Genomic DNA, 27,452 nt, shown 5'->3' on the forward strand with positions numbered 1-27,452 from the left:
AGGCTGGAAGAACAGTACAGCTGGCCTTCACAACATCAGAAAATGCTAGTTGAGGGCAAGTCAGATCTAGGTCTAAGTTTCTATATTAACCAGTTCTTTGCTTACACTCATAGCTGGAACATATCACCTCTTAGTTTCTTCTCTGAATGTGACACAGGAAATTATCTTATTCAACAGAGCAATTGAATTTTGCAGAATTCCTCTAGTGTGCCCTAAAATGTTACAGTTCACTACAGTGAATGTGCAATGTGAAGAAGTTGCTGCCTTTTATGTTATACAGAAACCTTTCAAAAATGCCTGATTTACCCTTTTCCATTCCAAAGCTTTCAAAACCCAGGTGGATAAAGTTTAGAGCAGCTTGATCTCATCTCATAGCTGTTCTTTAAGCAGGAGCTTTGATTAGAGAGCTTGTGAGCATCCTCACAACAATAAATAATCCTCTGATCATGTTAAATAGCATTCAAACCCAAGTATTTTTAAAAAAGCAATATGCGCCCCTGGACTACCTGATAAGGAAGCATAACTCTATAATAAAATCTAAATACTAGGATTTGAGTTTAAATTCAAATTACAAAATACCCCAATAATTATTAACTCAAAGATTTTCTTTAAAGCTAAATTAACAGTTCTGCCTGATTCACAAAGTACCTGTACTATAACACAACTACAATATTTAAGCTTGTAGAAGTGAGTAGTTTCAATACACACAGTGAAAAAATCTACTGAAGAGATTTCTATACACAACTTTTAATGAAAACTCAGAGAAAGAGCATGACCTAGCAGCAAGACTTTTTGGTTTTTCTTTGTTGTACAGCATTGGATTTACATGCAGCATTATTAAATGGTAACCTATCTAGACAATAACATATCTAAGATATAAGCATCATTCGAATTAAGTCCATTTTCACTAAGGCAATGAGTCAAAATTCCCTATTAAAAACTTGAATACAAAAATATGAGTTTTTACGAACAAGCAACAAACACACACATTATATATTCTCTGATTAAAACATTATGCAATAGAAATTCCAAGTTTATGTGTTACAAAATAAAATGAGGTAACAGGTACAAGTCATGGTCGACAGGAAATTGAAAATTTTCGAAGTTTGTCCCAGAAGAATCCTCTTATATTTCCTTTCTGAAAATGTGTTTTATCAGCTTCTTAAGGTGTCAAAAATGGAATAAAGCTTGTTATAAGCAAATGTATTCTCTTCAAGAGTGAAAGAGCAAATTCAACAGTTATAAAAAAGTTCACCAAATACACTATTCAGCCTTAAAATATAATTCAGATATTAAAACTGAATAGTTGTAATAAAAGTTTAATCCTCATGGTGCATAGTAGACAATTTCTGGTCATGTGAGAGCTTTTAAAAGTCAGTCACATCTGTAAAGGTCAAAATTTTTTAGCAACTTTTTTTCTCTCCAAACCCCACTTTATAATCAACAGTTTTCAGTTGGAGAAAAAGATCAAAAAATCACAACTTGAAGAATGTGGAAAATATTTTTAAACAGGAAATATATCTGAGGAAACTAAATTCTACTTAAGAAATATGTGTATAGAACGAAAATAGAAAATATGTATATGGAACAAAAATATGTACATTTTTTAGTCTTGATTTAAATGTTAGATTTGATAACCTAGATTTTGAAAGAAAAAAGTCTTCTGAACAGGACTAGCTACTGTTCAGAAAAGGACTGATAAATGTCATGGACAAGACTTTTAAAAATTCTAATGCCATTCCTTAAGCTACAATTTACCTCATTTGTTCTGGCAACATTTACCCATGACAGCAATGCTCAGTGTGTAGAATATTATAGGATGTGGGAGTTCATAGTAATATTACTTCATTGTTCAACATAAACCATCATACATAGCTTAAAAAAGGCAAGATATTTAATTACACGAGTTTATCTTTGGTGCACGACTTGTAACTGTTTAGTACACTTATCTCTCAAGCAGTTGATCTGAATTACACTGCTTGCGAAGAGCATTAGGGCTTTCCAGATGAGAATTAAATTGAAGCAACTAGACTACAGCATTGTTATGCTCAAGGGGAATTAATGGAATTTTAGACATATTCTGGAGAATGTCAATTTCAATTCTTACAACTATTTACTGAAATAATAAGACATTTGAGTTCTAGTAAAACTCTGGTGACTCGAGTAATGCTGATTTTTGGGGTATATATATACAAAAGTAGTCCATACTCATGCAGCTGAAATAAAAGATCTCAGCTACTTATCCTAAGACGTACAAGGCAGGAGAAAACATATCTCCAGAAAAGACATGTTATAATAAAATCCAACTGAACATTTTTCAGGTGTGCAGATTGAAAATGACAAGCAGTAGGATATAAACTAAAGCATGACCTTCACACCTGTAATTGCTGATCTTTTCCACTCCTGTCAGACCTCCAATTCATATAAGAACCTGAAACCCCTTACTTGAATCACTGTTTTGACAGTGGCCCCCTTCAAATCTTTACTCCTCCCCTCCTCTGCCACAGACACACCTGGCTCTGCTGTGCTTGACAACCTTCTTGGCAGCCACAGGTCTCACCTGGCCAGCCACCACTGCCATACAGAGCTGCTCACATCATCTTAGCTGCCTACAAAGCTGCAGCACTTGCCCCACGACTGCATGGGCTCCTTCTGTGCCTCCCCACACCTGCTTCCATGTGCTCCAACACACACTGAGGACTACATCTTTTCATTCTTCACACAATAAAGTATCTGGTGTTAATGCCAGAGCATAATGGAGCTTTCCCATTTATTGAATAAATAAACTTGCTATGGTAGTGTTATTTCAGAGCAGTGTAAACCAGCCTGGGTGACTCTCACATGCCCTACAGCTAAACTCACTGCAGGGAAATCCACAATGCCTTTTCTTGTGAAAAGCACCTAGAGATTGATCAGCAGTTTCTGGACTAAAGGCAAATCCATGAAAAGAAATGCCACAAACAAGACAACACTCAAATACCCTTGCAGCACTACCTTCCTCATCCAGAAGCGCTGACTAAACTTTACCTTTGCTGAAATGTAGAATGCAGAAGGAAAAGGCCCAGGATCAGCAGAAGTTGCCAGGGTGCACAAGGAAAGGGCTCAGTTCAGCCATCTTCTCCATCACACACGGAGTGCCACACACTCACCACATCATCAGAAAGGCAGGCAACAAGCAAAAGCACAGTTCTTTCCTGACATATGAGAAGCCCAGGGAGTCTCCAATAATTGGAACGTAGGGTTTTAATTTTTTTTTCCTTGTAAGTCAGGGCAAGCAGACTGCCTGCGGAGAGCACCGTTCTAGACAGCACAAGCAGCTAGGTGTATCTACCTAGTTGCTAAGTTATTATTACGAAAATCCTCTACAAAAACATGCCCATTCAACCAGGCTTAACACAATCCTGGAGGCTTTGCTTTCCATCTCCTTTGTGCATGTGTTTCATGCATATTTATTTATTTATTTATTTATAATAAATAAATAATAATAATTTATTTATAACAAAATTCTTACCTATTCCAAAAATTTAATTTATTTCAAAGAGGTATATAAACTTGGGTTTTCCTCAGTAATAGTTCATTAACAAACTTGAAGCTACCATTAGCAGGACAAAACACTGGTCTTTTGAGAATGAACAAGAAGTAAATCTCAAAATGCAGAGTTATTGTTGGAAAATTAATTCTAGCTACTGATATCTAACAGGATAAAAACCTAAAACTAGGCACTCACACTGCATACATTAAGTAGATAGAAAAATGCAACATATGTAAAAGTTTTGTAAACTCTACTCTATATCATTAAAAATGACAACAGGATTTCAAAAGTGTCTTCAGTAATGCTCAATGGAGACCAAACTTAGTTACTACATTGGCATACCAGAAAACATATTTACATATGCAGAACCAGAGGGGACATCTTCAAACTACCATTTTTTAAAAAGAACAAACCACACTGTTCATGTGTGGGCTTTATCACAACGCCTTTTCACAAAAATATTTATGGAAAGTTCTGATACTCAAACAGTTTAAACAAACTTGTTACAGAGCACTGATAGATCTGCAACATTTGTAATACTCCTTCACCATGCACATAACATTCTCACAATGCACCATTTCTTCTGAAACATATAATACATGCACTGGTGACAGTATAAAAATAATACATGCACTGGTGACAGTATAAAAATAAAAAAATAGTGTAAGAGGGTTTTTCTAATTTGAAAAATGCAAATTTTTTTCCCCAGATGCTTAACAGTATTATTCTCTTACAAAAAATGAGATGTTCTGCACAATTTTGGTTTCACTTGTGCTGACTTTGAATTGCATAACATATCTGAAGTATTAATATTCCCCAAAATTTGATCAAGACCACTTAAACTCTACTTAGGCTGAATTACACAATGCTTAAAAAATAAATCTAGTATTTCTAGATGTGTTCTAACTTTATTAAGTATTTCACTTACTCTCCATAGTCCCAATAAATTATGTGTTTTATTGAGAGCAACTCCTTTACAATTACTTCTAATAGGCAAGATATATCCATTGTAATTTGTCACTTGCATAATTAAATAAAAGTCCTACCTTTCTCAAAGAACAGAGCACAGCATTCCTAGTGCAAAAAACAAGAATTCAGTCTGAAGCAGGGCTACACTTCTCTTGTATTTTGAAAAAAAGTTGAAAAATTTTACAACTGTCAGAGAACTGTGCAATTAAAGCCTGCCTTAAACATCATAATCCAAAAATGCTGTAAGAGTCCCTTTTCTTCCAAGAACTTGTCAATGAAAGGTTGCCAATGAAAGGTCCCATCAGCCACTCAAAGAATGTGTACAAAAATAATTTAATTGGAATATTCTATGAAACAGGTAATTTTACTAAGAGCTCAGACACTGACATATTGATTCCTGTTAAAGGGACACCTACACTAACCAGTGTTCAACGGCTGATTAAACTATAATGTTCCCCCAAATCTTATTTCAAGAGAATTTCTCATATCTTTTTTTAAATTAGAAAAAATATTACAAATCCAAAAGTGAGTCCATTTTTGGGGTGAGAGGTGGGTTTGCTTTGTTTCTCCACACAACATGGGAGAAGGTCCCTTTAACAAGGAAGGAGATAGGTATCACTTAATCAGGATGTGGGAATGGAATCTGTACCTATGGGTAAATGGCAATGCGTTCTGTGTTGGTTCAGCCCTTGGTTCTGAGTTCTGCGTCACTTCTGGCATCGCTCGCTCGTCATCTGTCCCGTTAATGCTCTCCGGAGTTAAAGGAGACTGAATATCCCCTCCAGCTGATTCCTTAAGTGAAAAAAACAACATATTGAAATTACAAACTGACCTGCCCAGAAAGGTTATGTACATAAAAGCACTAACATTCATTCTTAAGCAACACACAAACTTTAGTTAGTATTAATATCGTGTTCAGATTTCCAGCAACCTTCATGGTCCCATTTCATCATTTGTATTTAATACAAAATATATTACCAAAAGATTCACATTATCTTACACAAAACACAACTGGCATATGAATTCTTTGCAAGATACAACCTTTCACTTACTACAGACCTCTCTCTTACCTGGTATTACATTCCACTCTCATTCTGATACACAGTGGGTGACCCTTGACACTTGGAATTCTTGTCTCATACTTTACATTCTAATGCAGTGAAACAAACAATTCTGGTATTTGTTTCAAAATCCAGCTTTTGTGCTGTTTATTAACCAAAGTGAACAGCAGGAGGGCCATTTGTAGTGTGTTCCAGTTTCACCTATGAGCCATCTCCAAAGAATACTTGTTCACTAAAGTACAGGCAAAAACTTTCATAGGCATGTTAGCCTGGTCTAGCTCTTGCTGGTCATGCTATTATCGGTGAAGTAGGATACTCCAGCTACAGCCAGGTGTACACATAGATGTGGCTATGCAATTGAACACCTGGAGAACTTAATGGCTGCCTCCCAGCAGAAGGCACTGCTGTGGTTTTCATTACCTTTCATCACACCAGCATGTACATTTGTGTATACTTTTAAGAAAGTATGAAAAAGAAGAGAGTTGATAATATAAAGAGGCAAAAAAAAAATATTCTATACAAATGGCATGGTTTTGTCTCCTCCTCCTCCTCCTATTATTATTGTTATTATTTTCATCATCTAATAGGATAGAACAGTTTCCACTGACAATAAATGAAAGACTTTCTGGATCTAAACGGTTTTCTTCTATTTTTTTCTTCTTCTAAAACTACATTATATATTATAAAAATTTACATACCACAGTTTAAAATATCTGAATAGCTTTAAGATATAAAAGTATCTTTAAGATAAAATTCCTGCAACACTACTACTAGATACATAAAATCAGAGTGTACTTATTAAAATGTTTTAAATGTGAGTGCAAAAAATTATTTCAATAGAAGGAAAAAAATTACTATTTCCATCTAAGCTTTTTTTCATTAAAGTACTTCCATAGACTTCTAATATGAATGAAATTCAAGTAACAAAAATTAAGACAGAAAAACATCTCAGTCTATGTAATAGCTAAAGATTCATGGCCTGCAAATTCATGAACAAAAGAAACATTAGAAACAACAGTTTTTAATGTGTTTCTCCCCCACAAAAAGTACAGGTTAATCAGTGCTTCCACACATTCACAACTACCCCTGCCTGATAAGTAATTTATTTGCAGACAACTCTAATGGAGCTGACTATGAACAGAGCACCAAATATAACTGAAAAAGCCACTTACATTTGTGAAAAGATTTTTCACAAATGTTTTCAAATAATATTTTCCCATTTTATATTAATTAGAGGAGTAAAAGTATTTTAGAAACATTTTGTGAGATGTGCATCTGTAATTAAGTTTTTATTGCATACCATTATAACTTCACATATCCACTCCAGATTTTACAAAATTGGACCTGACATTGTGATATTTAGTATTTAAATTAAACATAATAGTGGGGTATTCATCAAAAGACATCTTATATTTCAACATCTTTAAAAAAACCCACAGAAGTGAGGGTTGCATCTTTTCTGCACTTACAGAAGGGTCCTTAAAGTAAAACAAGTAGACATTACAGCACAAATCAAACCACCTTTTAGTGATAACAATAAGGGACAGAAAAAATAGAAGTTAGTGGTTCTAAAATAATGAACAAAAAACCCCCAAATATAGCATGTTTAGATATTGGGTATTATACTGTTATCTCAGGAAGGATTCCACCTTCTTCACTCAGCTATTCTTCATAGCGCTTCTCTGCACTGGCTGGCAGTGGATAAGTCTACCAGCTACTGCCATCCAGACATGTATGAAACATTTTTTGCAGTATTTGTTGCAAAAATTCATATAACATCTCGGATCTTTTTTCACAAGCTCTAAGTGAATTTTGTACTTCTACAGAGAAAAAGACATAATAATAATGGATATTATTAGAATCACAGACAAGACTGTGATTTTAAATATTTACCACCCCACAATTTCAGAAACCAAAAAAGGTCTTAATCTGAAATGACTAGGGTCAGAAAAAAACTATCAGAGCACAGTCATCCTTAGAAGAAAAGGACTGAGGTTCAGATGCCAACTGATTGGGGTGAATCCTCTCAAGACTGATGGGGTGCAACTGCAGACTGCTCTATTTTGTTACGCACTTAAATCTAATTAAGGTTACTTTAAATTAAAAGAAAGGGGTGCAGGTAGGTAGACACAGTTGTCAGGCTATTGCTTCATGCAGTTCAGTGAACTTCAGATTTAAGTTCATGGTGAAGCTAGTAACTGAGAAATGGGCGGTTTGCCACGGCGAGATCCATGAGTTTTATAACAAAAGCAAAATTATTTCCTGTATTACAAGATGGATCTGGGAAATAGGAGGTGGCAAAGCAGGGGACCGAGTATTTCAGTTTTATGTAAACATAGTAAGAGGACTGCAAGTTTTTATTACCTAAGGCTCAGTTAAATGGACTCCAGATGGTATAGCTATGTGCATAGGTGGTCTTAGAAGTCCCAAAATAGACAACATCTTTCTAGACCAAAGCCTCCAGACGTACCAGATATAGCTAAATTGTGTACTATTATATGAATCTGTCTTCATACAGATGGCTTTAAAGCACAGGTTCTCTGACATAGAAAAAATATCCTACTCTTAATCTCGAGAAAGCCCAGGGTACTCAATGGGACTTACATACAAAAAAGCAGCACCTCTCTTCTAATTTGGGGGTCTAGGCCACTGTCTTTCTCTGAACAAGTAAAGTTCTCTTTACAGTTAAGGTAAATGGTGATTTTATCTATTATCTGATATTCTGGAAAATTAAAGTAAAGCCTGCTGGTAGGCAGGCGGAGAACAGGGGGTATTAAAGAAAGAGGGAGAATGAAGAGTTTAAAATTAGCACGAGCATTGCTTAGGGGACAAGGCACTCCTGCTATAAAGAAACTGTGAATTAGGCTATGTATGGTTTTCTTTCTACCATGTGTTTCCCACACACTAAAAAAATCCAAAGAACATATTCCATTCCAAGTGAAACAAAATATCAAAAAAACACATGGAACTTCTACTTCCTGGCCATTGAGGCCCTTTTAGGAGCAACACTTTGCTAAAGCACATAACACCTGACAGAATCAACCTAATTTTAGTGGACTTAAGGCAAAATTGCTCTGGAATTTTAAATGGCTAGAGTCTGCTAAATATTTGAACTACAAATACATATCAAATTTCTGAGATATTTTTGCTGCTATCTCTCGATTTCTATTTCTCTGCAGTTTCCCAAGTTTTTGCATGGCATTCAGAATTGAAACTCACATGTAGCAGAGATATTTTCAGGCTTGCATCAAACAATAGTGAACAGCAAATGTCTTGTGCAGTGTTTTGTTACATTAATTGTAGAGATATTTCATAAAGACTCAATCTGTAAGGGCATACTGAGGCAGAAAAGTGTACTTTTACTCTTTCAGAATTCTGTAGTAGAAAGGGCAGGAAATGTACCATATCCAGTACCTGCACCATATACAGTACTTGCAGTAACTTATGAATAATGACATTTTTTAAAGCTGTACCAAGAGAAATAAAACATTCTATTTAAGTTTGATATTTATATTTTCCAGTTTTGATATGCAGTATTTTCCTACTTATTACTAATTTAACACAGAAAGATATCTGCATGTCCAAGACTGCAGAGGGACTAATCCTTTTAGATACCTGAGTTATCATTACAGAGCTGATAAACCTCCCAATGTCCTTCCTGCCAATGCCACCAAAGCTCCACTGAAAAAGCCAGGTTCCTGCAGGACATTTTCTGACCATTAAAAATATCTCCTTCCTCTTACACTGTCATTCTCTGCAATGGATCACTATGCAAAAGGGCAAGAAGAGCTAGAACATGATTCAGAAAGACAGCAATTCAACTGTTTGCCTTGCAGCCACCTTTTAGTAGATGATGAAAATGAGAGCAGGTGCTCTTTAAAATGTCTCTATGGTCCCAACTTTCCTAGTACCAAGCACCCATCCTCCTCCCAGCCATAAATCTGACTGAATGAGCCCAGTACCACAAAACTGCTGGAGTTTGTCATGATGTCATTGCTTCTTATCTGTTCTAAACTCCAAAGTTCTTGATTTGATTCCCTTATCTCTACGAAACTAGCATGTGAAAACTACTATGTTCATGTGTCAGCACTTGCACTAACTGAATAACTCAGAATAATACATCAGCTTAACAACACAGTGAAAAGCAAAGAGAAGAAAAGTAAGGCCTTTATAGGAAATTATGTTTAAGTGTGCCATAATGAAATTGCAGCCCACAATAGGCATTATAGAATCACTCAGAGTAACATTTCTGTAACTGCCTACAGCATAAAATGTTAGGTTTCAACTGTAAAAAGAACTCTGTTCAGGAAAATGAACAGCATTAATGGCTCACTCAGTTTAAGAGAAAGCTTTAACCCTGATGAGTTGCAAGACAAAAGCGTCTTATCTCTGAGTGAATACCTCAAATTTACGATCAAACCATGTAATAAGTCGCTCCACATGACAGCGTCAGATTTAACTTCTGAGTCCAAAATATTAATCAATGTGTCAAAAGAGAAGCATAATAATTTTTTGTCTATACCATCAAGTAACTAGAGACCTGGGTGAAGCACTTCACTGTGTCTAAAGTCAAATGTGTATTTTTGATAAGTGTATAATATTGAAATACATACTTCCATTGTCTCTGTGGAATTTATCAAAAATTTAGAGACAGTAAAGTAAACTTATAGAAATCCCTGCCTTATATTTCTTCCATTTCATTGGAGTAAGCATTTTCGTATTAACAGCAAAAGCCAGCCTAGCATTTGGGCAAACTGCTTACAGGGAAAACAACACGATGCTTGTTCCTTGTGTATGTTCTGATTTCCACTGACTTCTCTTGGTAGGACACCAGATGTAGCTTTCTGGTAGCAATAAAACTATTTGTGCAGCACACTGCAAACTGCCTGCTATCCTTACTCCATCAAAGAGCAGGAGACTATTACAATAAAAAGCACTGAAGACAGACTGATTCAATGAAAAGACTCCCCAGAAAAAAGGTTCAGTCTACTCAACTCAGGAATCTCTGCTGTAGTTTTAAAGCTATTGCATTCTCCAAGAGAAGGAATTGTATTTGTCTTCACTACTGCTTAAAACAAAACCAAGAGCTGAGTCAAAAATCTTGGGCAGGAGGATTACACGAGAGATGGGGCATAAAAGCCTCAAGAAGTTTCTTTTTTCAAAGCAAATTCTAAGTATTCATAATTAATTATAGCAATAACTAATGTAAATGTGAATATAGTAACTGACTCTCTGTGCCTAGATTAACTCAGTTAGTGTTTTGAGATACCTTTTATAAACTCTTACTATACATCACAGCTAACTGTAACAGAACTCCAGAACCAGCCTGTGAATCTATCATCTTCCTTCAATGCATCTCACAAGAGAAAACTACACAGTAGGAAGTAAGTAAAAAAAGGTTTACTGTTTCAACCTTTATTTTTGGTGTAATGATTGTTCTATAAAAATTATTTACAGTTTTGTGAAGTTTTGTGGATACAAGAGGAAGTGTTTAGTGTAGTTCATTTACATAATCATGTTTATTCATTTTCTTGGGAAAGCTGAAACAAAGGAAAAGGAATAAAAAACCCACACAATTTTATGAACAACTCCCTTTGATTTGCTTTCAGTACATGTTAAATGCATTTTTAAGACTTCTTGACACTCTTGCTGACCAATGAGAGGATTCACAGTAACTGAGAAATCCCCCCTTAATTTTTAATAAATATGTAGGTAAAGAACAATAACAATAAGTAGCACAGGCAAGAAGTATGATGCTTGAATCAGGCAATAAGACTCACTTGAGAGGGTGTACTTGTTAGCTCCATCTTTTCATGGGATTTTTCCTTTGCTATTCGCGCAGCTTCTTTGAACTCCTGAAATTTTTCAGCAAACTGAAGGTACATATGTTTAAAGAATAAAAAAAAGAAAAGAGAGAAAGAGTAGGTGTGAAATAATACATTGCATGCAGAACAGAATGCTGTACTGTGCATTTCACAATGTCACATTCTGTCAGTAATTTAAAAAATTTTTCTCCTTATTAGATACTCATTTAAATGAGTTACACAGTGACATACCTTTCAGGCACTTAATACATATCTTAATACACACTCTTTATATGTCAGGAAAATGACAATTCAATGAAGCATGATCTGTTGCTGGTAGTTTTAAGAAACTCACCTCAGAGATGGCTAATAATAGGGACAAACTGCCTTGCATAGCTGCTCTCAGATTCTGGTTTTACCCTCCTCAAACAACAAATAATCTCCTTCTGAAGCCTAATGTGGTCACCATGAGCTAGGAAAGCTTTCAATGTACTTTGTTCTTTCACGACTGAAACAATACTGACTTCTTACCAAATGTTAACTGCATTTATAATTTCAATAGGTAATTAGAGAAGAAACAGTGGAAATACTGTGTTCATCTCTGGAACGTTCATTGACATCAATCAAGTTAATGAACAAATTCACTGAATTAGAACTGCCTATACTGAACACTAAATAATGAAATTGCATATGGAACTGCCATAATAGGCTTTATTCCTATGCTACATGCATCTCTTCCAGAAAATAGATAAAGCAGCAATTTAGAAATATATGCCCTCTTAAACCTGAAAGATTAAATTAATTTGTTAAGAATAGGGCCTGGTTTCTCTGGCTGGAAAAAAATTGGCTTCACAGTTCTCACCTTGCCACTACACTAATTGCTAGAGTGGCCACAAATTTGTTTTTGTGTCCTACTTCTTTTATACAGACCATTATCTTAATATGATCAGCTTAAGAGTGAAATGATTCTGCAAAAATATCAGAAGCTTCTCCAGCAGCCTCTAAATCTCTTTGGCAGCAGCATATCAAGAGATTGTTTTGCACTCCATGTATATGCAAGGTACAAAGGCTACCTTTTGTGTGGCACAACCTCACCAATTATTTTCAATCATAACTTCACTTACTACACAAGACCCAAAAAACCTTAGTGTCTTTAAACCTTTTTCTGGCAGGCTACTAGTATCTGAGGACTTTAGTTTCTCTCCACTTGTATCCTGTATTTCATTTGTTACATTATTTGAAAGCTTATTTTTCCTGAAAGTTTAACCCAGCATCAAAAACAGTCTCAGAACAGATGATGAAATTGGCAACAGATGATGAAAGAGGACACCAGAATCAAATAATACTTTTTTAAGACTTGCAGCTAAACCTCAAAATTTCATGGGTAACCTATTATTTAAATCAGTCTTAAGACCAGAGAATTATTAAACGGCAAATATGATTCTGAGGTTTGGAATAAATGGCTGAAGACAAAGGCAGTAATTATGACAGACACAGAACGTTTTTAAAAAAATCATAGATCAACAGACAGCATTCTAAGAACAAGCCAAAAAGCCCCATTTGGTGGAAATTTTCACAAATTTTCTAGAATTCTTTGAGACAGTCAGGTGATGAATAATAGCTATCTCTTGATAAAATTCCTGAATAACAAAGATGAGTCTCATGGTATGAAGGAAGTTTTCTGGAAGATCACATTTTTAAGGAAAGGATGAAGAACTGTGCAGGGCGACTACATAAGGCTGCTGCCAATATCCATGGTGGCACTTTCCATTTAGCATATTCCTTAAGCTTTATGGAATAAATCAGGTCAGTTAACTCAAGAAGCTAAGACAGGATACCCTAAAAGGAGTATTTCTTATACATCAGGATACTACCAAAAGCATAGACATATTCTGAATGAGAAAGTAGTCTCAATTTTTCCTGAAAGTGAGAGGACATTGTGTTTCTCCTACTGCAGCAGCAAGAGGGACTCTGCTAACAAGTTGTGGTCCTGTGAATATCCTTCAACACAGGTACCTTTCAAGTATCACTGACATCTGATGGAGCAGTCTTGAGATGAATTTGTAGTCTAACATTGAGAAAAGGCCTAGTGAACTATTTAATTAATTTTCCTCTATACTGTTTGTATGTGAAGTTGATTAGAGTGCCATTACTTTTCCATTAGACAGTCTCACTCCACTAATTTCTATTCAGAATAATTGTACAGAAAAGAGGTTGCTATTGTTGCATCAACCCTAACAATCAGTTCAGAAGGACAGGGGTATGTGAAAAAGAAAAAATAGTACAGAAGTCAAACATGTACTATAAGACATGCATAAAATTATATGAGACTAAACAGTTAACTTTATCTGCTGGGATTATTTGCATTATTAAACTGTGGAAACTGGTTACAGACTAGAATAACTTTTTTGTGGTTGCAGGCTGCCTTTTGCTCTCTGGAACTTAAAATACTTACAATCCTAAAGTGCTGGCTGTATCAGAGTGCTCTGGTAAACCTGGCTGTGATGCACAGAAGTGGGGGTAAGTCATCTGAGGGAGGGACAAAACAAGAAAGAGAATATAGACATGATTTCTCTAAAGTTACAGGGCAAATCTAATTTGGGTCTTCTGATTCCCAATCAAACATACCTACCAGCTCCAGTGGCTGAACAGCTTCTAATCTAAAGAAAAGTTTTCTTTCCCCATCAATATATTTATAATTTTTAAATAACACAAAAAGTTAAATCTTTAGGAATTTTAGTAATAGCAACAATTGGCAATTGCAACCCACATGAATATCAGTTTAATAATTAAGATATAATACAACAGGAACAGTATGCTGAAAAGGGCTCATAATCTTCAGAAAAGGTCTGTGACTCAGGATTTTTCTTAATAAATTTGTTTATTATCCATAAAACAGCAATCTGAGTTAAAAAAAAAACACTCCAAAAAAAAGAAATTAGGAAAAAATGTCTACCGTAGTCTTTCAGATTAAATTTTCAACAGCAATATAGAGCTTTATGTCAAAGGAATATTTAAAAGTCCTAGACATCTGTTTGATGGCAGTGAAAAGAATGGGATTGAGAGAACTGTAATTAAGAAGGTGACGGAGGGCAAAAGAGGAGTTGAGGACAAAGATTAAAAAAACCCAACATATTTCCACTGGCAAGGATAACCTAGAGCTTGAAGTCAGGCAAACAGAGTGTACATGACTTCAGCAGGATGCTTTGCCTTCAAAGAATCATCTGTGAATAATAAAAACGAGCTAGTCTAAAAAAGTAGTGAACTAGACTAGCATTTTTGCTAAAGCCATTGAAATATTAAGAGAAGTTATTACCATGTCGATAAGCAAGTGCTTCTGGGACATACACACCAAATTAACTGATGAGGTTTCCAAGTTCACTGAAGCAATGATAGGTGCACAAATGCACATGCAATACCAGAATCACTTGGAAAGTCCTGTGTTTGTGTTGCTTTGTGGAAATGAAAACCAAGTAATTATGAAAGGAAGAAAGCTTACAAGTTTGATGCTTGACCCAAATACTGGGTCTCATTTTAATGGTTTCCTGGGAGGCTGTGCTTATCCTTGGACAGTGACAAATACCTTCTCAAAAGGGCTGCTATGACTCTTCCTTCAAACAGCTAGCCACCATTATTCCTTCCTGAACATGTATTTATCTTATTGCACTTAGGTTCCAAATATTTTCTTTATTTCAAATAGGAAAATTTTCTGCTTAATATAAACACAAGTTCTTAAACTGCACCAAAATTCCCCATCTGAAGAAAACCCACACTTGTACAGGTTCTTGGACTCATCTACCAGGGCAGTAGCAAAAACAAGTACTGTAGTAAGGATGCTCAGAGGACCTATGCCATCAGTTTGAGAAACAGGGATTTCTTCTTTCCTTGGAATGAGGTCTATTTCCTTCTTGCAGAAGTAGACTAGAAAAGAAGCTCATGTGTGGCACATACTGCTTCAGTAAACATTTCCACTTCTGCATTCCAGCAGAAAATGTATTTTTCTTTTATACTGAATATATTTCTCACTAGCTTTACTTTGAGGCTGCAAACTTTGAAATAACAGTAATTTGATGTACTACATAGTAGAAAAGTGAAAGTGAATGTAGCCTAAAAGACAAAAACGCATCTGAAGACTACAAACAGTTTTTTTGTAGGAGATCCAAATACACCAAATTGTTTATTTCTTTAAATTCTATCATGGAAAAACTGTAATGGAAGAACAAAATTTTTGTTTTTAAAAGAAAAATTTTTAAGAAGAAAAACCTAAGAAATCAGTAATTAGAAAGCATTAGCAATCTAAAGTGTAATAGGCTTCAATCTCTCTCCTTTTCTTCATCAGTTTGAAGAAAATTTGCAGATCACACTTACTCCTGTGCTTTTTACATTATAGGGATTGACAAAGAACAATTTTTTGTAATTATTTTTAAATAACAACAGTAGTGAGTACGGAGTGAAGACATAGTGAGCAGTAATGAAATACACTTAAGTAGCTTCACTAGCTGAAGAGTTGCCACTGGTCATACTTACTTTTGAAAGGTGATGTTCAGATGAAAATCCCAAGCCATAGACTGTATTCGCCCTGCTGTCTGCCCATTGGCCAAACTTCTGGGATGTTTTAGTAAATGTCATGTTGGGGGTGATGGTGCTGTTTATTATTGCCTGAAAAAGACAATAACTGTAAAAATGGGCTTCATGGTTTTTATTTATTTCTAAAGACAACTCATAATTGCAAATGTCAATATTGTAGACAATTATCTGAATATGCTGAATGAGACACATGCTGGGAACTAGGAAACAGTTTTCTAATTCAATGCCAGATAGAATTGCAAAGGCATATTTTTGCATACATTGTAAGGAGGAAATAGATGGGGAAGGGGAATAGGCATCAATTCACAATTGCGTGCAGTCCTTTAAAGTTCCTACATATAAGGACAATCAAAGTCCTTTTTTGTCTCGCACTTGTAATTTTTTTGTCCCTTAAGGCAGTGCCTCTCAAGTTGCCTGTCAACTCCACTGCTGCTCTTCCCCCACCCATGTTGCAGATGAGATTCTCACTGAAAAACTCTCAATAATACAAAGGAGCACATTTTCTTTTTAAATCTCAGTTCTACAAGAGTCTGTTTCCTTTATACACATATAAGCAAGGCTAACAATGGCAGGGTCATACACCAACTACAGAAGTGGAGCTACTCTTGTTTTAATTTTTCTTCTCTAATTCTTGTTCTTGTATCTACAGGATGAAAAAAATATCATCCTCCAGCATGTAAGTTCTGATAATATAAACACAAAATGAAATTACTAGGTGATATGCTGGTTCTACTAAAAACAACTTAAGTTTCACTGTGAATTTCAACAGTATTTCCATCACATTAAAGAGTACATATGTGAAGTGCAAACTGTAAAGATGGGAAGAATGTAAGACTGTTTTCTCAGAATGCTGACTGAGAAACTTTAATATCACAGAGACCAAGTACTGCTCTCCTAAGATGAAAATCCTTTAAAGTCAAAATCAGTCTATACTACTTGAGTTATATGGACTTCTAGATGGATATAGAAATAAGTAGTTATTTAAAGGAGTTTACTTTGCACCCTTTGTTTTTGCTGAAAGATTTGAGTACCACTGGACCACAGCTACCACCAAATTAAAATTTTCTATGAATTCTACAGGGCAAGCCTGAAAAAATTACAGCTCAGGGACCAGCCAACCTCACAAATAGCACCCATGTTCATACGGTGATTCTCAGATAAAGTAGTGGAGATGAGTATTGCAAGAAAGTTCCAAAGCATACATTTCAATGCAACATGTAGAAAGACAAGCAAAGATACTGCAGCACAGATAAATTTAACAAAACTCTTTCTTGGTGACTTTGGCAGCTTTGTTATACTCACCATTAATGAAGATGAGCAAATCTGAACATAGCCAATTCTTTTTGATAATTTTTGTCCCTAAATACAAATTTTGCCTACTGTGAACAGCTCCTTGAAAATTCTGGAATGCCTGAAAGCTTACATTTGAGCCAGGAAGCCTCATCAGATCAAAGACAGGATTTGCTGCGTGACCAGAAAACGGAGAACTATCTCCAGCATTGTCTGAAAGACATCCCTCAGATGTTCCTACAGAAGCTGCTTAGTGAAGCCACTGGTACACTAAACATTATTCTCCTTTCTTCAGGCATAAGGTTTGGAGCTCACATAAAGCCATCATACTTGCACTATCACCTCCAACTGACTACCTAGAAAACTGCTGTCTATAGCATATAGGACAAAAGAGAGAATGTGAGACAGGACTTCTCAGAAAAGAGGCACTCTGGAACTCCTTTTTTACTTGTATGCTCATCTTCTTTTGCACTATTAGTGCTTGGAAGCCCACATTTGAAAAACCCAGGTGGAAGCCCAGAATAGAGCTGTGCAAACTCATTTAATGCTCAATCTCACTTCCTGTGGAAGCTGTCAACAGTACTATCCTTGAAATTAAACATCCTAGGGACTGTGTAGGACAGATTCCTCAATTCAGAAGAGGACTCCAATGCCAGACAGCTAAGACCTCCAAGCAAAACACAGGTTTAAAGCCTCCACAGCTGCCATTTCTTGCAGTGACAGCAGTATAGCTGGCTGCAGCTTAACCCAGTCAAAACATGGTTCTGCTGACCATGTGACAGGCTCCACCACAGAGAACCTGAACAGGGTGCCTGGTCCAGAATGGGATAGCTTTTTTGACAGCAGTCTGCATTTAGGCTGGGTTACATTGACTGTCAAATTGCTTTCTTCCAGAGAGAAAGACAGGAAGAAAGCTTCAAAAATAATTGTGTTGAGAGAGAGTTGGCTGTGATTCTTTCCTTTATCTTCCAAGAAAGAAAAGCAAAGAGGTTTCAAGTCAGTAGACAGCATTACCCCAAAGACTGGGAAGACTACATTCAGATGCCAGTGATTAAAAAAAAAAAAAAAGCCCATTCACTGAGCTTACCATGAGTTTACCAATTTTACAACGAAATTAAAAGCCTTAGTATGCTAGGTTCTCACATCCAAAACTATGCTTTTAAAAGTGTAATGCTAGAGCATCCTACAAATACACTCCAGTGTCAGATACCTCTGGAAAAAACTAGATACCAAGACTTTGTATATTTAACTTAAAAAAACATATATTTTTAAAATCAAAATTTATAATTAAGCCTGTCCTGTCCATTCAAATATGTACTGCTTTAACTGCTCTCCTCCAATCCAGATTTCACTGCATAGTTATCCATATAACCAGTGTCAAATATTTCATCAACTTTCAAGAATGCTGTTTCCATAAATGAACAAGAGGATCTTAAAAACAGAACAGAACCAATCTGACAGAAAAACATTTAGCTTTTGAAGAAAACTGATTTAGTTATCTTCAGGCTTTTTTGGAATTATAAAATAGCTTTCATGTTTCCATTTCATATTACTTTAGCGATGAGAAAATAGGGCATGTGTCTGAGCTGTTCATTTTATGAGCTGCAAACCTGACAGCTGCAAGATATATAGTAGTAGTCAAATACAATTTTGTCTTGTGCTTAAAGTAATGGCAATAATAATTTAAGATACCGAACTTTCTAACTTCTTCAAAGGAAAATCACTGAACATTTGTGTGTACAGGTCTCACTTAAAACATTTATTGAGCATTTAAAAATTGTCACTTTAAAGTGAGACAGTGATTAAAATACAAGATCATCTGCAGTAACACTGCTGGGAGACTTGACTGAGTAATAATATATGCAAGGTTCATGGAACCTGCAGACTGGGAAACCACTCTTTTCCAGAGTCTTCTCTGGTTCTAGATTAATATGAAATTTAAGTTTATCTTCCTGCTTGGTAGTTGAGAAAAAAATTATCAGAGAGTTAACTAGCAACGCAAGAACCACACTATACTTGGTGTCTTTCTTTTCTCAGTGATGGCAATAGACAAAATGCAAAAGACAGCGGGACTCAGAATAATCCTGACATCTGCCTGTACTATTACTGGAGAAACAATGGAAGCTTTGTTCAATCACCCAGGAGAAAGAAGTACTAAAACACATTTTCCCAAGGAACTCTGAAATGAGTATATAATTAATGAGAACTGAGAGCCTTAGCAACAACTGCTCAATGTTGTCATGCCATACTTCATAAGAAATCTTATTTTTCAGGCTTTCTTTTGAATCTGGACTGGTAGAAGAAAAAAGTCACATAAAAGATATTTACTCAAGAGGTCAGAGGAACCAGATTGAAGCTCAATCAGATTACTTGCATCAAGTTTTCTCTGCAATGGGCAACAGGTCTCCAAATATTGTGCATGACTATAAAATATATAGCCTGTACACTGAACATCTTATGGTACTAGAATATTTTTTGTAGTCAAGATAGAGGGACATACACGATATCTGGTGCAAGATATCTCAAGAGGAGACTGTAGCTTAGGAAAATATTACACAAAATGCATTAAAAGTAAGTGGAAGTTGTGTCTGTAGGAACTGTCTTGGCTAAATCAAGCTCAAATAAGGAAAAAAACCCCCTCTTTCAAAATTAACCAAAGACCCCATAAGTAAATTCAGGTTGGAAACTGCAATGCACAAAAGGGGAGTGAAGATCATGTTTTTAAATGTCCTATTGTTTTCAAGAAGAAAGATTTAATGACTCTTAGGTAATCAGTAGAGAAGTTAAATTATATCCAGGAATACTTCTGAAATGCACCAACCTGGAGAGAGAAGGGTGTGGGATAGAAATAGGATTTTACCTCTCAAATCTATAGTACACCTCTTTCCAGCATTCCTACTGCAGAAATATACATGTGAGCTGCCTTTACTTACTGACTTACTGCTCAGTGCCTGAGAACTGAGCACATCATTCTCTTCACTCTACAAACCCAAAGGATGCTGTTAAACCCCACCAGCAACCATGTGTGCAATAAAACATGGCTGGATCTGTTCCCACTGAGGGAGGGGTGTGACAGCTTCAAAACCAGTAGGGTTTGACAAGTGGTTTTGGCCACTGGCAACATGTGCATTATCAGCAGTGTTACTGACACTCAGCTATATACCATACAGCACAGACTCTCTCTGGTACACTCAAACTTAAAAATGCTTTATATTTACATTTAACTCTTGGCACATACAATATTGTACATAAACAGACATGCTAAAAAAAAAGAAAGGATGGAGTTTTAAGTAAAAATAAACTAACTGTCTGGGAATTATGCTGGAAACCCACTTAAAATTCTTCCATGTGTCCCTCCGCTATTCACCTGTGTATGTTTCAGACCAGCGTGGTTAATGCCTGAAAGAATGGGACTCTCTTAACCATGACTGGGATTCTAGATCTTCACCTAAGACTTGGATGAAAACATTATTAGGATTGCAACACTCACAGAGTAAATAAAAGCGATGAACTGAATTATCAATGTACCTTGCCATTAGGACTGCATGTAGAGAGAATGCTGCAGCAGACAAAAGAACAACTAAATAGGTGAACAACTACTTGACAATTTAATTCAGCCGGCACTCAGCAGGAGTTGCAGCATTAGGATTAAGGTGGAGGAACCCCAGTGGATGTCAGAATAAGGATTTTGTATATTCTCCAGATCATTTTATAACTGGTACTCTTGATTTCGTACATCATCTAGTTCCAATCCCAGTGTCTTTATTCATTAATACTGACTCAAAAGTTATTTTAATTATTTGATAGAACTAATTGAATCTTTTGAAGGAAGGCTGAGAAGGAAAAAAAACAAAGACAAAGCTGAAAAAAATCTGGTAGGCTCTGTTGCCAGTCTCAGCCACTTCAAGCAGAGATTTTTGACTATCAGATCAATTTCTATATACTTTTTCTGATAGAAAATATTCTTTTACATTTAAAATAGCAAAATTCTGGATATTTTAAAAAATGAACAGCAATAATTTTCAGCTTTCAATAAGTAAGCATAAAATCTCTGTGAATACTGCCATGATTCTAACAGAGTACTTTATTTCCAATCATTGTGAACTGATGTATTTCCAAAAGCTTCAAATGAAAGTCTCTGGAAAGGATCACAACTTTTGATTACAGACTGTGTATCTTTAATGCCCTAAATGTAGAGTTTTCTGCTACGCTGTTTGTAAAGTTACTGTTATTATAGTTATGTGGGTAGAAACAGTCAAGGATTTTCTGCATGTCAAATTAATTTCTTAGACATGTTTTACAAAAGGAGCAGCTCAGTGCAATATCCTTTCTAGTTAAAACAGAGAAAAAACCCAAACCAAACCAAACCAAACAAAAAAAACCACCCACACAAATCCCCTACTAAAACCAAACCAACTGAGTCTAGATAAAAGCCTACCATTTATTAGGTAGGCTTTATTAGGAGGCAATCCTCGCATTCTCTACAGCAAAAATTGGAAGATTATATAACAAAGGATTTACTAACTGATTATGGCCACTGAACAGATGTCCTTCATAAAGCTGAAGCTAATTACATTCATAAATGACTGAGTACAGAAATGAAAACAAGTTATTGTAAACCTATGAGTACTCTCTGTACAATTTTTGTCTTTTTACCCTTCTCATAGCATTATTCAAGGCACAGGTCACTACTTCAATTCAGCAATAGTTATAGAAGTCAACACAACTACATGGAAAACAGAATTTACAAATAAACACTTAAAACACATGATGAGGCAATGTTACCATTTTAAAACGTCAGTAGTCTTTTGCTCAGATAATGATACAAACATCTGGGAAGAAACATGAAGAACATCAAACTAGAAAGTAGCAGCAAAAATGCTTCAGACAACTAGGTTTTCTGATATATAATTTACCTTTGAGCCATCCAAACTGATTATCCTGTAGACATTTCTTGTGCTGTCATAGAAGTAGGACACAGTAACAGCATGCTTGCTGGTGGGAACCCAGTTCTTCTTAGTGTTTGGGTCAATCTGGAAGACATGAGCTCGGGTGCTGAAGATGGGTTGTTCCCTGAAGGAAAGAGAGAAGAAGTAATGAATTTAAGCTGTACATACTATCATTGCATACAAGCCATCTGCCAGTTGTGTCCATTTGGATGTACACAAGTTACTCTGCAGAATAAACCTTGCCTGATGACTTCTGTATGTGCTGCTGCATAGAGCAGGTAAGTTTGTTTATACATATTTGCAAGCAAAACTCAAGTCTTCTAAGGCAAAAATCAACATCCAGTTGTGGAGTCAGATAAACACAGACATCTCTAATACATTCAGCACCATCGCATCCTCTCCCCCGCTCTTTACTGCCCACCTATCCCTCAAAACTAAGTGGCGTTAATGCATGTGTAACTTCTCTCATTACACTGCACACTGCAGAACGTGCATAACTTCAAGTCCACTTCTTCTCCGAAATCTTCTAACACTCTGATTATTCTCATCAATTTTATGCCACAATCTGGATCTGAACTGGTTGATCCAATGCAATTACTCTAAAACTAACATTAATTAAGGCCAGAAACATGTGTTGTGAATCCCTCATTCTTTGGAGATTTATGCCTGAAAGTGTAAAGGTATTTACCAACATTAAATAATGTATGAAATACACTTTAAATTGTAAATTACTTAGCAAATAAAATTACATGAGGCAAAAAAACCCTCTTATTACAATTTAGAAATTACAGCATTTTTCCCCATGACCACTACCAGGACGCACAACATTGCACAGAAATCTAAATACATTTTAATATCACTAAGATGGCGATAAGATGGCCTTCTACAAAAGAGTGACTGTATCAGTAGAGAAGAGGAGGGCTGTGGATGTCAGTTGTCTGCACTTATGTAAAGCCTTTGACACATGCCCTACAATATACTTCTCTCTACGCTGGAAGAGGTGGATTCAATGAATGGACAGTTCGGTGGATAAGGAACTGGTTGGGCCGTCACATCTAGAGGGCAGTGACTAATGGCTCAGAGTCCCAATGGACATCAGTTTTGGTATGTTCATCAATGACAGAGAATGGAACCGACTGCACCTTCCACAAGTTTACACCTGACCCCAAAGTGAGTGGCACAGCTGATGCACCTGAGGGACGGCATGCCATCCAGAGAAACCTGGACAAGCTCTAGAAGAGGGCCCATGGGAATCTCATGAGGTATAACAAGGTCATGTGCAAGGTGCTGCCCGTGGGTCAGAGCAGGCCTGGTACCAGCACAGGCTGGGCATGAACAGATCCCAGCAGCCCTGCCCAGAAGGAATTGGGGGTGCTGGTGGCTGAGAGGCTGGACATGCCCCAGCCATGGGCACTGCCAGCCCAGAGAGCCACACGTGTCCTGGGCTGCATCCAGAGCAGGGTGGGCAGCAGGGCAGGGAGGGGATTCTGCCCCTCTGCTCTGCTCTGCTGAGACCCCACCTGCAGGGCTGCATCAGCTCTGGGGGCACAGCACAGCAAGGACAGGGACCTGCTGGAGGGAGTCCAGAGGAGGCCACAAGATGATCAGAGGGATAGAACACATCTCTTATCAAGGAAGGCTGAGAAAGCTGGAGTTGTTCAGCCTGGGGAAGAGGAGACTCTGGGGGGACCTTACAGCAATCTCTCAGTACCTATTGCGGGGCTACAAGAGCAGCAGTAGAGGCACTTTTTTTACCAGGGCATGCAGCGAGAGGACCAGGGGTGATGGCTTCAGACTGAAAGAGGGCAGGTTTAGATAAGACATTAGGAGGAAATTCTCTACCATGAGGCTGGTGAGACACTGGAACAGGGTGTCCAGAGCAGATGTGGCTGTTCCATCCCTGGAAGTGTTCAGGGCCAGGCTCGACTGGGCATTGAGCAACCTGGTCTAGTGGAAGATGTCCCTGCCCATGCAGGTAGGTTGGAATTGGTTATCTTTAATGTCCCTTTTAATTCAAACTATTCTACAATACTGTAGTTGTCAGTTTAAGTTTAGCTACATTTTAATGACAAACTGATTGCTATATTTTTTTAAGGAATGCTGCCATCAAATTCCAAAGATACTAAGTACCAGGACTTCAGGTTGAATTTAACTTTTTAGGTATTTTGACTCTCAATTTCAGGGCATGAAAAAATATACCCTTTGACCTGCCCTCATTTTATTTTCAGAGGTATGTTTTCAACACTTTTTTTCCCCAAAATAAATTCCCACAGAATTTTAGGTACTTGTAGTCAAAGGAGTTTAATTTGACCTCACTACAGAGGGGTACATGTGAACTCAATGAACTATCTCTATTGCTCAGCAGGAAGAGCAGCTTTCAGTAGTAGAATTGTATTACTCAGCTGGGAGTCAAGATTCCTTGAAGTTCACTAGATGATAGACATGGTGTTCTCCTATGTTGGGTGTTGGATGAAATGACAGAAGTATGCAGAACAGATCAGAGACAGCAAAACAGAGTTTCAGTGAAAGATGAAGAAGAAGGAAGAGAAGGCCAATGGGATCAGTGCACATGCTAGTTCTCCACAGAAATCTACCCTCAGCTTCAATTCATCTTTTCCTTGTAAATCACCAAGGTTGATTTCCTTGTAAATCAGCCACTAGAGGAGGTTGCATAGCTGTTTCCCTGATCCAAATCTCTTGCACGCGAATGTTATGTAAAGGTGACTGGCATTCATAGGCTTTTTGTTTAACAGAACAAACGAATTCTTTTTGCTCTTTTGAATATCTAAAATTACTTCTTCAATAATACTTTTGAAGGAGTATGATTGAAGAATCATACTTCAGTTGTCTTCAACATTAGATCTATTTTATGATTTACCTCCCAGTTAAGCATATGCCAATATCAAGGGGATGCATATTAACATAATGCACCAGCTCTTTAACCCTGGAAAATTAAAGAGCCCATCAAAAAATGGGAAACAATCTTAGAAGCCTGCCAATTGTTTTGATGAATATTGACATTGAAAGGAAACTATAAAGGTTCTGACCATGTTAATGAAAGATCAAAGAAGATCTGAATCCAGGACATAGATGCATGTGGTTAATGATGTGTAGTTAATGAATATGCATTTTACCAGCACTGATGCTCAGTTCACTCCCAGTACAGTATATCACACAACTCGGACTTTCAGTATATCACACAACACACCACAGGTTAGGATTTTAATATGTAAAAGGTAGGTGAGTACTATATGGCTGAAGTGAGTGTCAGTGAAAGTCAACTGTTCAGCCCTGGGATGCTGCTCTCCAGCACTGTCATCATAAAAGTCTTCCACAGCTCCACCAAAATATCCTCAATTTGTTTAATGAGGTGGCCTGCATGTTCCTGTTGATTGCTCAGCACTGCTGCTCAAGACAAAGCAGAGCACTTTGCAGGGCAGAGTATGGGTCTGGCATAGACGGTATAGTTAGATATGGAACAGTAAAAATCAAGCTAACCTACACTTCTTTAATCACTTCTGATAAAACCAGAGTTACAGTATTTTCTTTCCATGCCCAAAGTACAGCTTTACTGAATGACAAACTGTGTTCAACTCTGTGGAAAAAGCATAGGGCCCTTTGTTAAATGAGTTGGATAAATCATGATTTTGCCAGATTACTAGAGTAATTAGGATTTTTTTCTGACAAAGACACTAAACTTCAGATGACTCTAGAATTAGACCACTGTTTTGACACTTGACAATTAAAATTTATAAAGATTATTTCTGCAAGCTAATGGAAGTTATGCACTATATATCTACAGGATTACATGTGTTATAGAACCAGTCACTGATGCACCACTGAAGTCCTTCAAAGCTGCTATACAATTACATCACCTGCACTTTTCTGTAGCAACATATTATATAGAGCTACTTAAATTTTACATTTCCTACACCTGTGAACATGCAATACATAATGTATAAAACATGTAAAAATATTTGCAACTGTAGCCAATACATCTTCACATAAAAGTTTTGCTCTTCCATTATCCACATAAAGACACGATGCCCTCCCAGTCTGGAAGTTTCAATCAATTCAGCTGAAACAATATTAATTTTAGGAATATGAGATAGGAAGATAGCTTCCTCTTTGCCTTCCTAGGTGGTCAAACAATTAATATGTGGTTTTTTAAATTATAATATATATTTCTATATATAAAAAAAGGTCTTCTATTTTTCACAGGATCACAGAATAAGCTGAGTTGGAAGGGATGCTAAAGCATCACTGAGTCCAACTGTTGCCCTGCATAGCACCATCCCCTCCATAAGAAGTTGAGAAAGGAAGAACATCTTTAAAGAAGAAAAATCAATCCTGTAAAAAAACCAAACCGCCCTACCAGCTTCTTACTCTTCCCTCACTTCTCTTCCCCTTTTGGCTTTCTCTTCTTTTTCTTTCATTATCAGAAGGTATTCAGTACTCATTAAAGACATTAATAGGAACTAAGAGGAGAACTCCACACTAATTACAAAGCAAAGTAATTCATTTTTCCAGAACTATACTGATACTGAACAAAAAGAAAACAAACTAACAAGAATGCCATAGTAACACAGTTTGACTATTAGAAATGTCCGCTCAGGCATGGTAAAAACATTAAGGTCATATCCTGCTGTTCTTAATTGCCTTAGGCTGTAACAGTAGAGTGGTCAGACAAAGACTAACAAGAAATAAGTGCCAAATCCTCCTGGACCCAAGGAGCAATGTGATGAGTAAGAAAGTATAATAAGTATCACTTTAGCAGGCAGAGTCATAACGAGCTTTTCCATAATCAATACAGACATTTATTCATTGATATTCATTGATCAATCCTAAGCTAAACTTAGGCGATAAACCTAACTAACAGTTAGGTTTACTAACAGTTGAATGAATAGTTTCCAACCACTCTTTCCCTTTTGACATCTTTACACAGTCTTTACAAAAGAAATGCAGACTGCTCAATATAGGAAGTGTTACACCAATCAAAGATTGCATAAAAGAAGCTAAGTTAGTATAGAAGGTTAGAAAGTACTTTCCTTGCTAATTCATAATTAAGATATATTTCATTTTTTAAAAAAAATCTCTATTCTTTGACATCTGGTACTTCTACAGCACTAGTGGTGAAGACCTCTTTTTCCTTATTTCTTTCCTCACACTATTGCTTACCATGATTCTAAAATTACCTTGAATGCTATAAAACCTATAATTTCTCAAGACTGGGATTCCATTATCTTAGTTACTCTGAAAA

At 36.5% G+C, this 27,452-nt stretch overlaps 1 protein-coding gene across 1 annotated transcript in view; it reads right to left on the minus strand.

The window, feature by feature from the left end:
- HOMER1 (homer scaffold protein 1) overlaps nucleotides 1–27,452 on the minus strand; it is an 87,124-nt gene that overhangs the window by 41,267 nt on the left and 18,405 nt on the right. Inside the window, exons 2-5 of the mRNA XM_054282182.1 lie at nucleotides 22,160–22,316; nucleotides 15,894–16,025; nucleotides 11,343–11,435; nucleotides 5,151–5,293 (exon numbers count right to left, since the gene is read on the minus strand). Of these exons, the coding sequence (XP_054138157.1) occupies nucleotides 5,151–5,293; nucleotides 11,343–11,435; nucleotides 15,894–16,025; nucleotides 22,160–22,316 (525 nt within the window). The remainder of the gene's footprint in view (nucleotides 1–5,150; nucleotides 5,294–11,342; nucleotides 11,436–15,893; nucleotides 16,026–22,159; nucleotides 22,317–27,452) is intronic.

This window comes from Melozone crissalis, unplaced genomic scaffold (assembly GCF_028551555.1).
Source record: "Melozone crissalis strain CALT ecotype California unplaced genomic scaffold, PUWL_Pcris_2 ptg000005l_1, whole genome shotgun sequence".
In the NCBI taxonomy this organism is placed as follows: domain Eukaryota; kingdom Metazoa; phylum Chordata; class Aves; order Passeriformes; family Passerellidae; genus Melozone; species Melozone crissalis.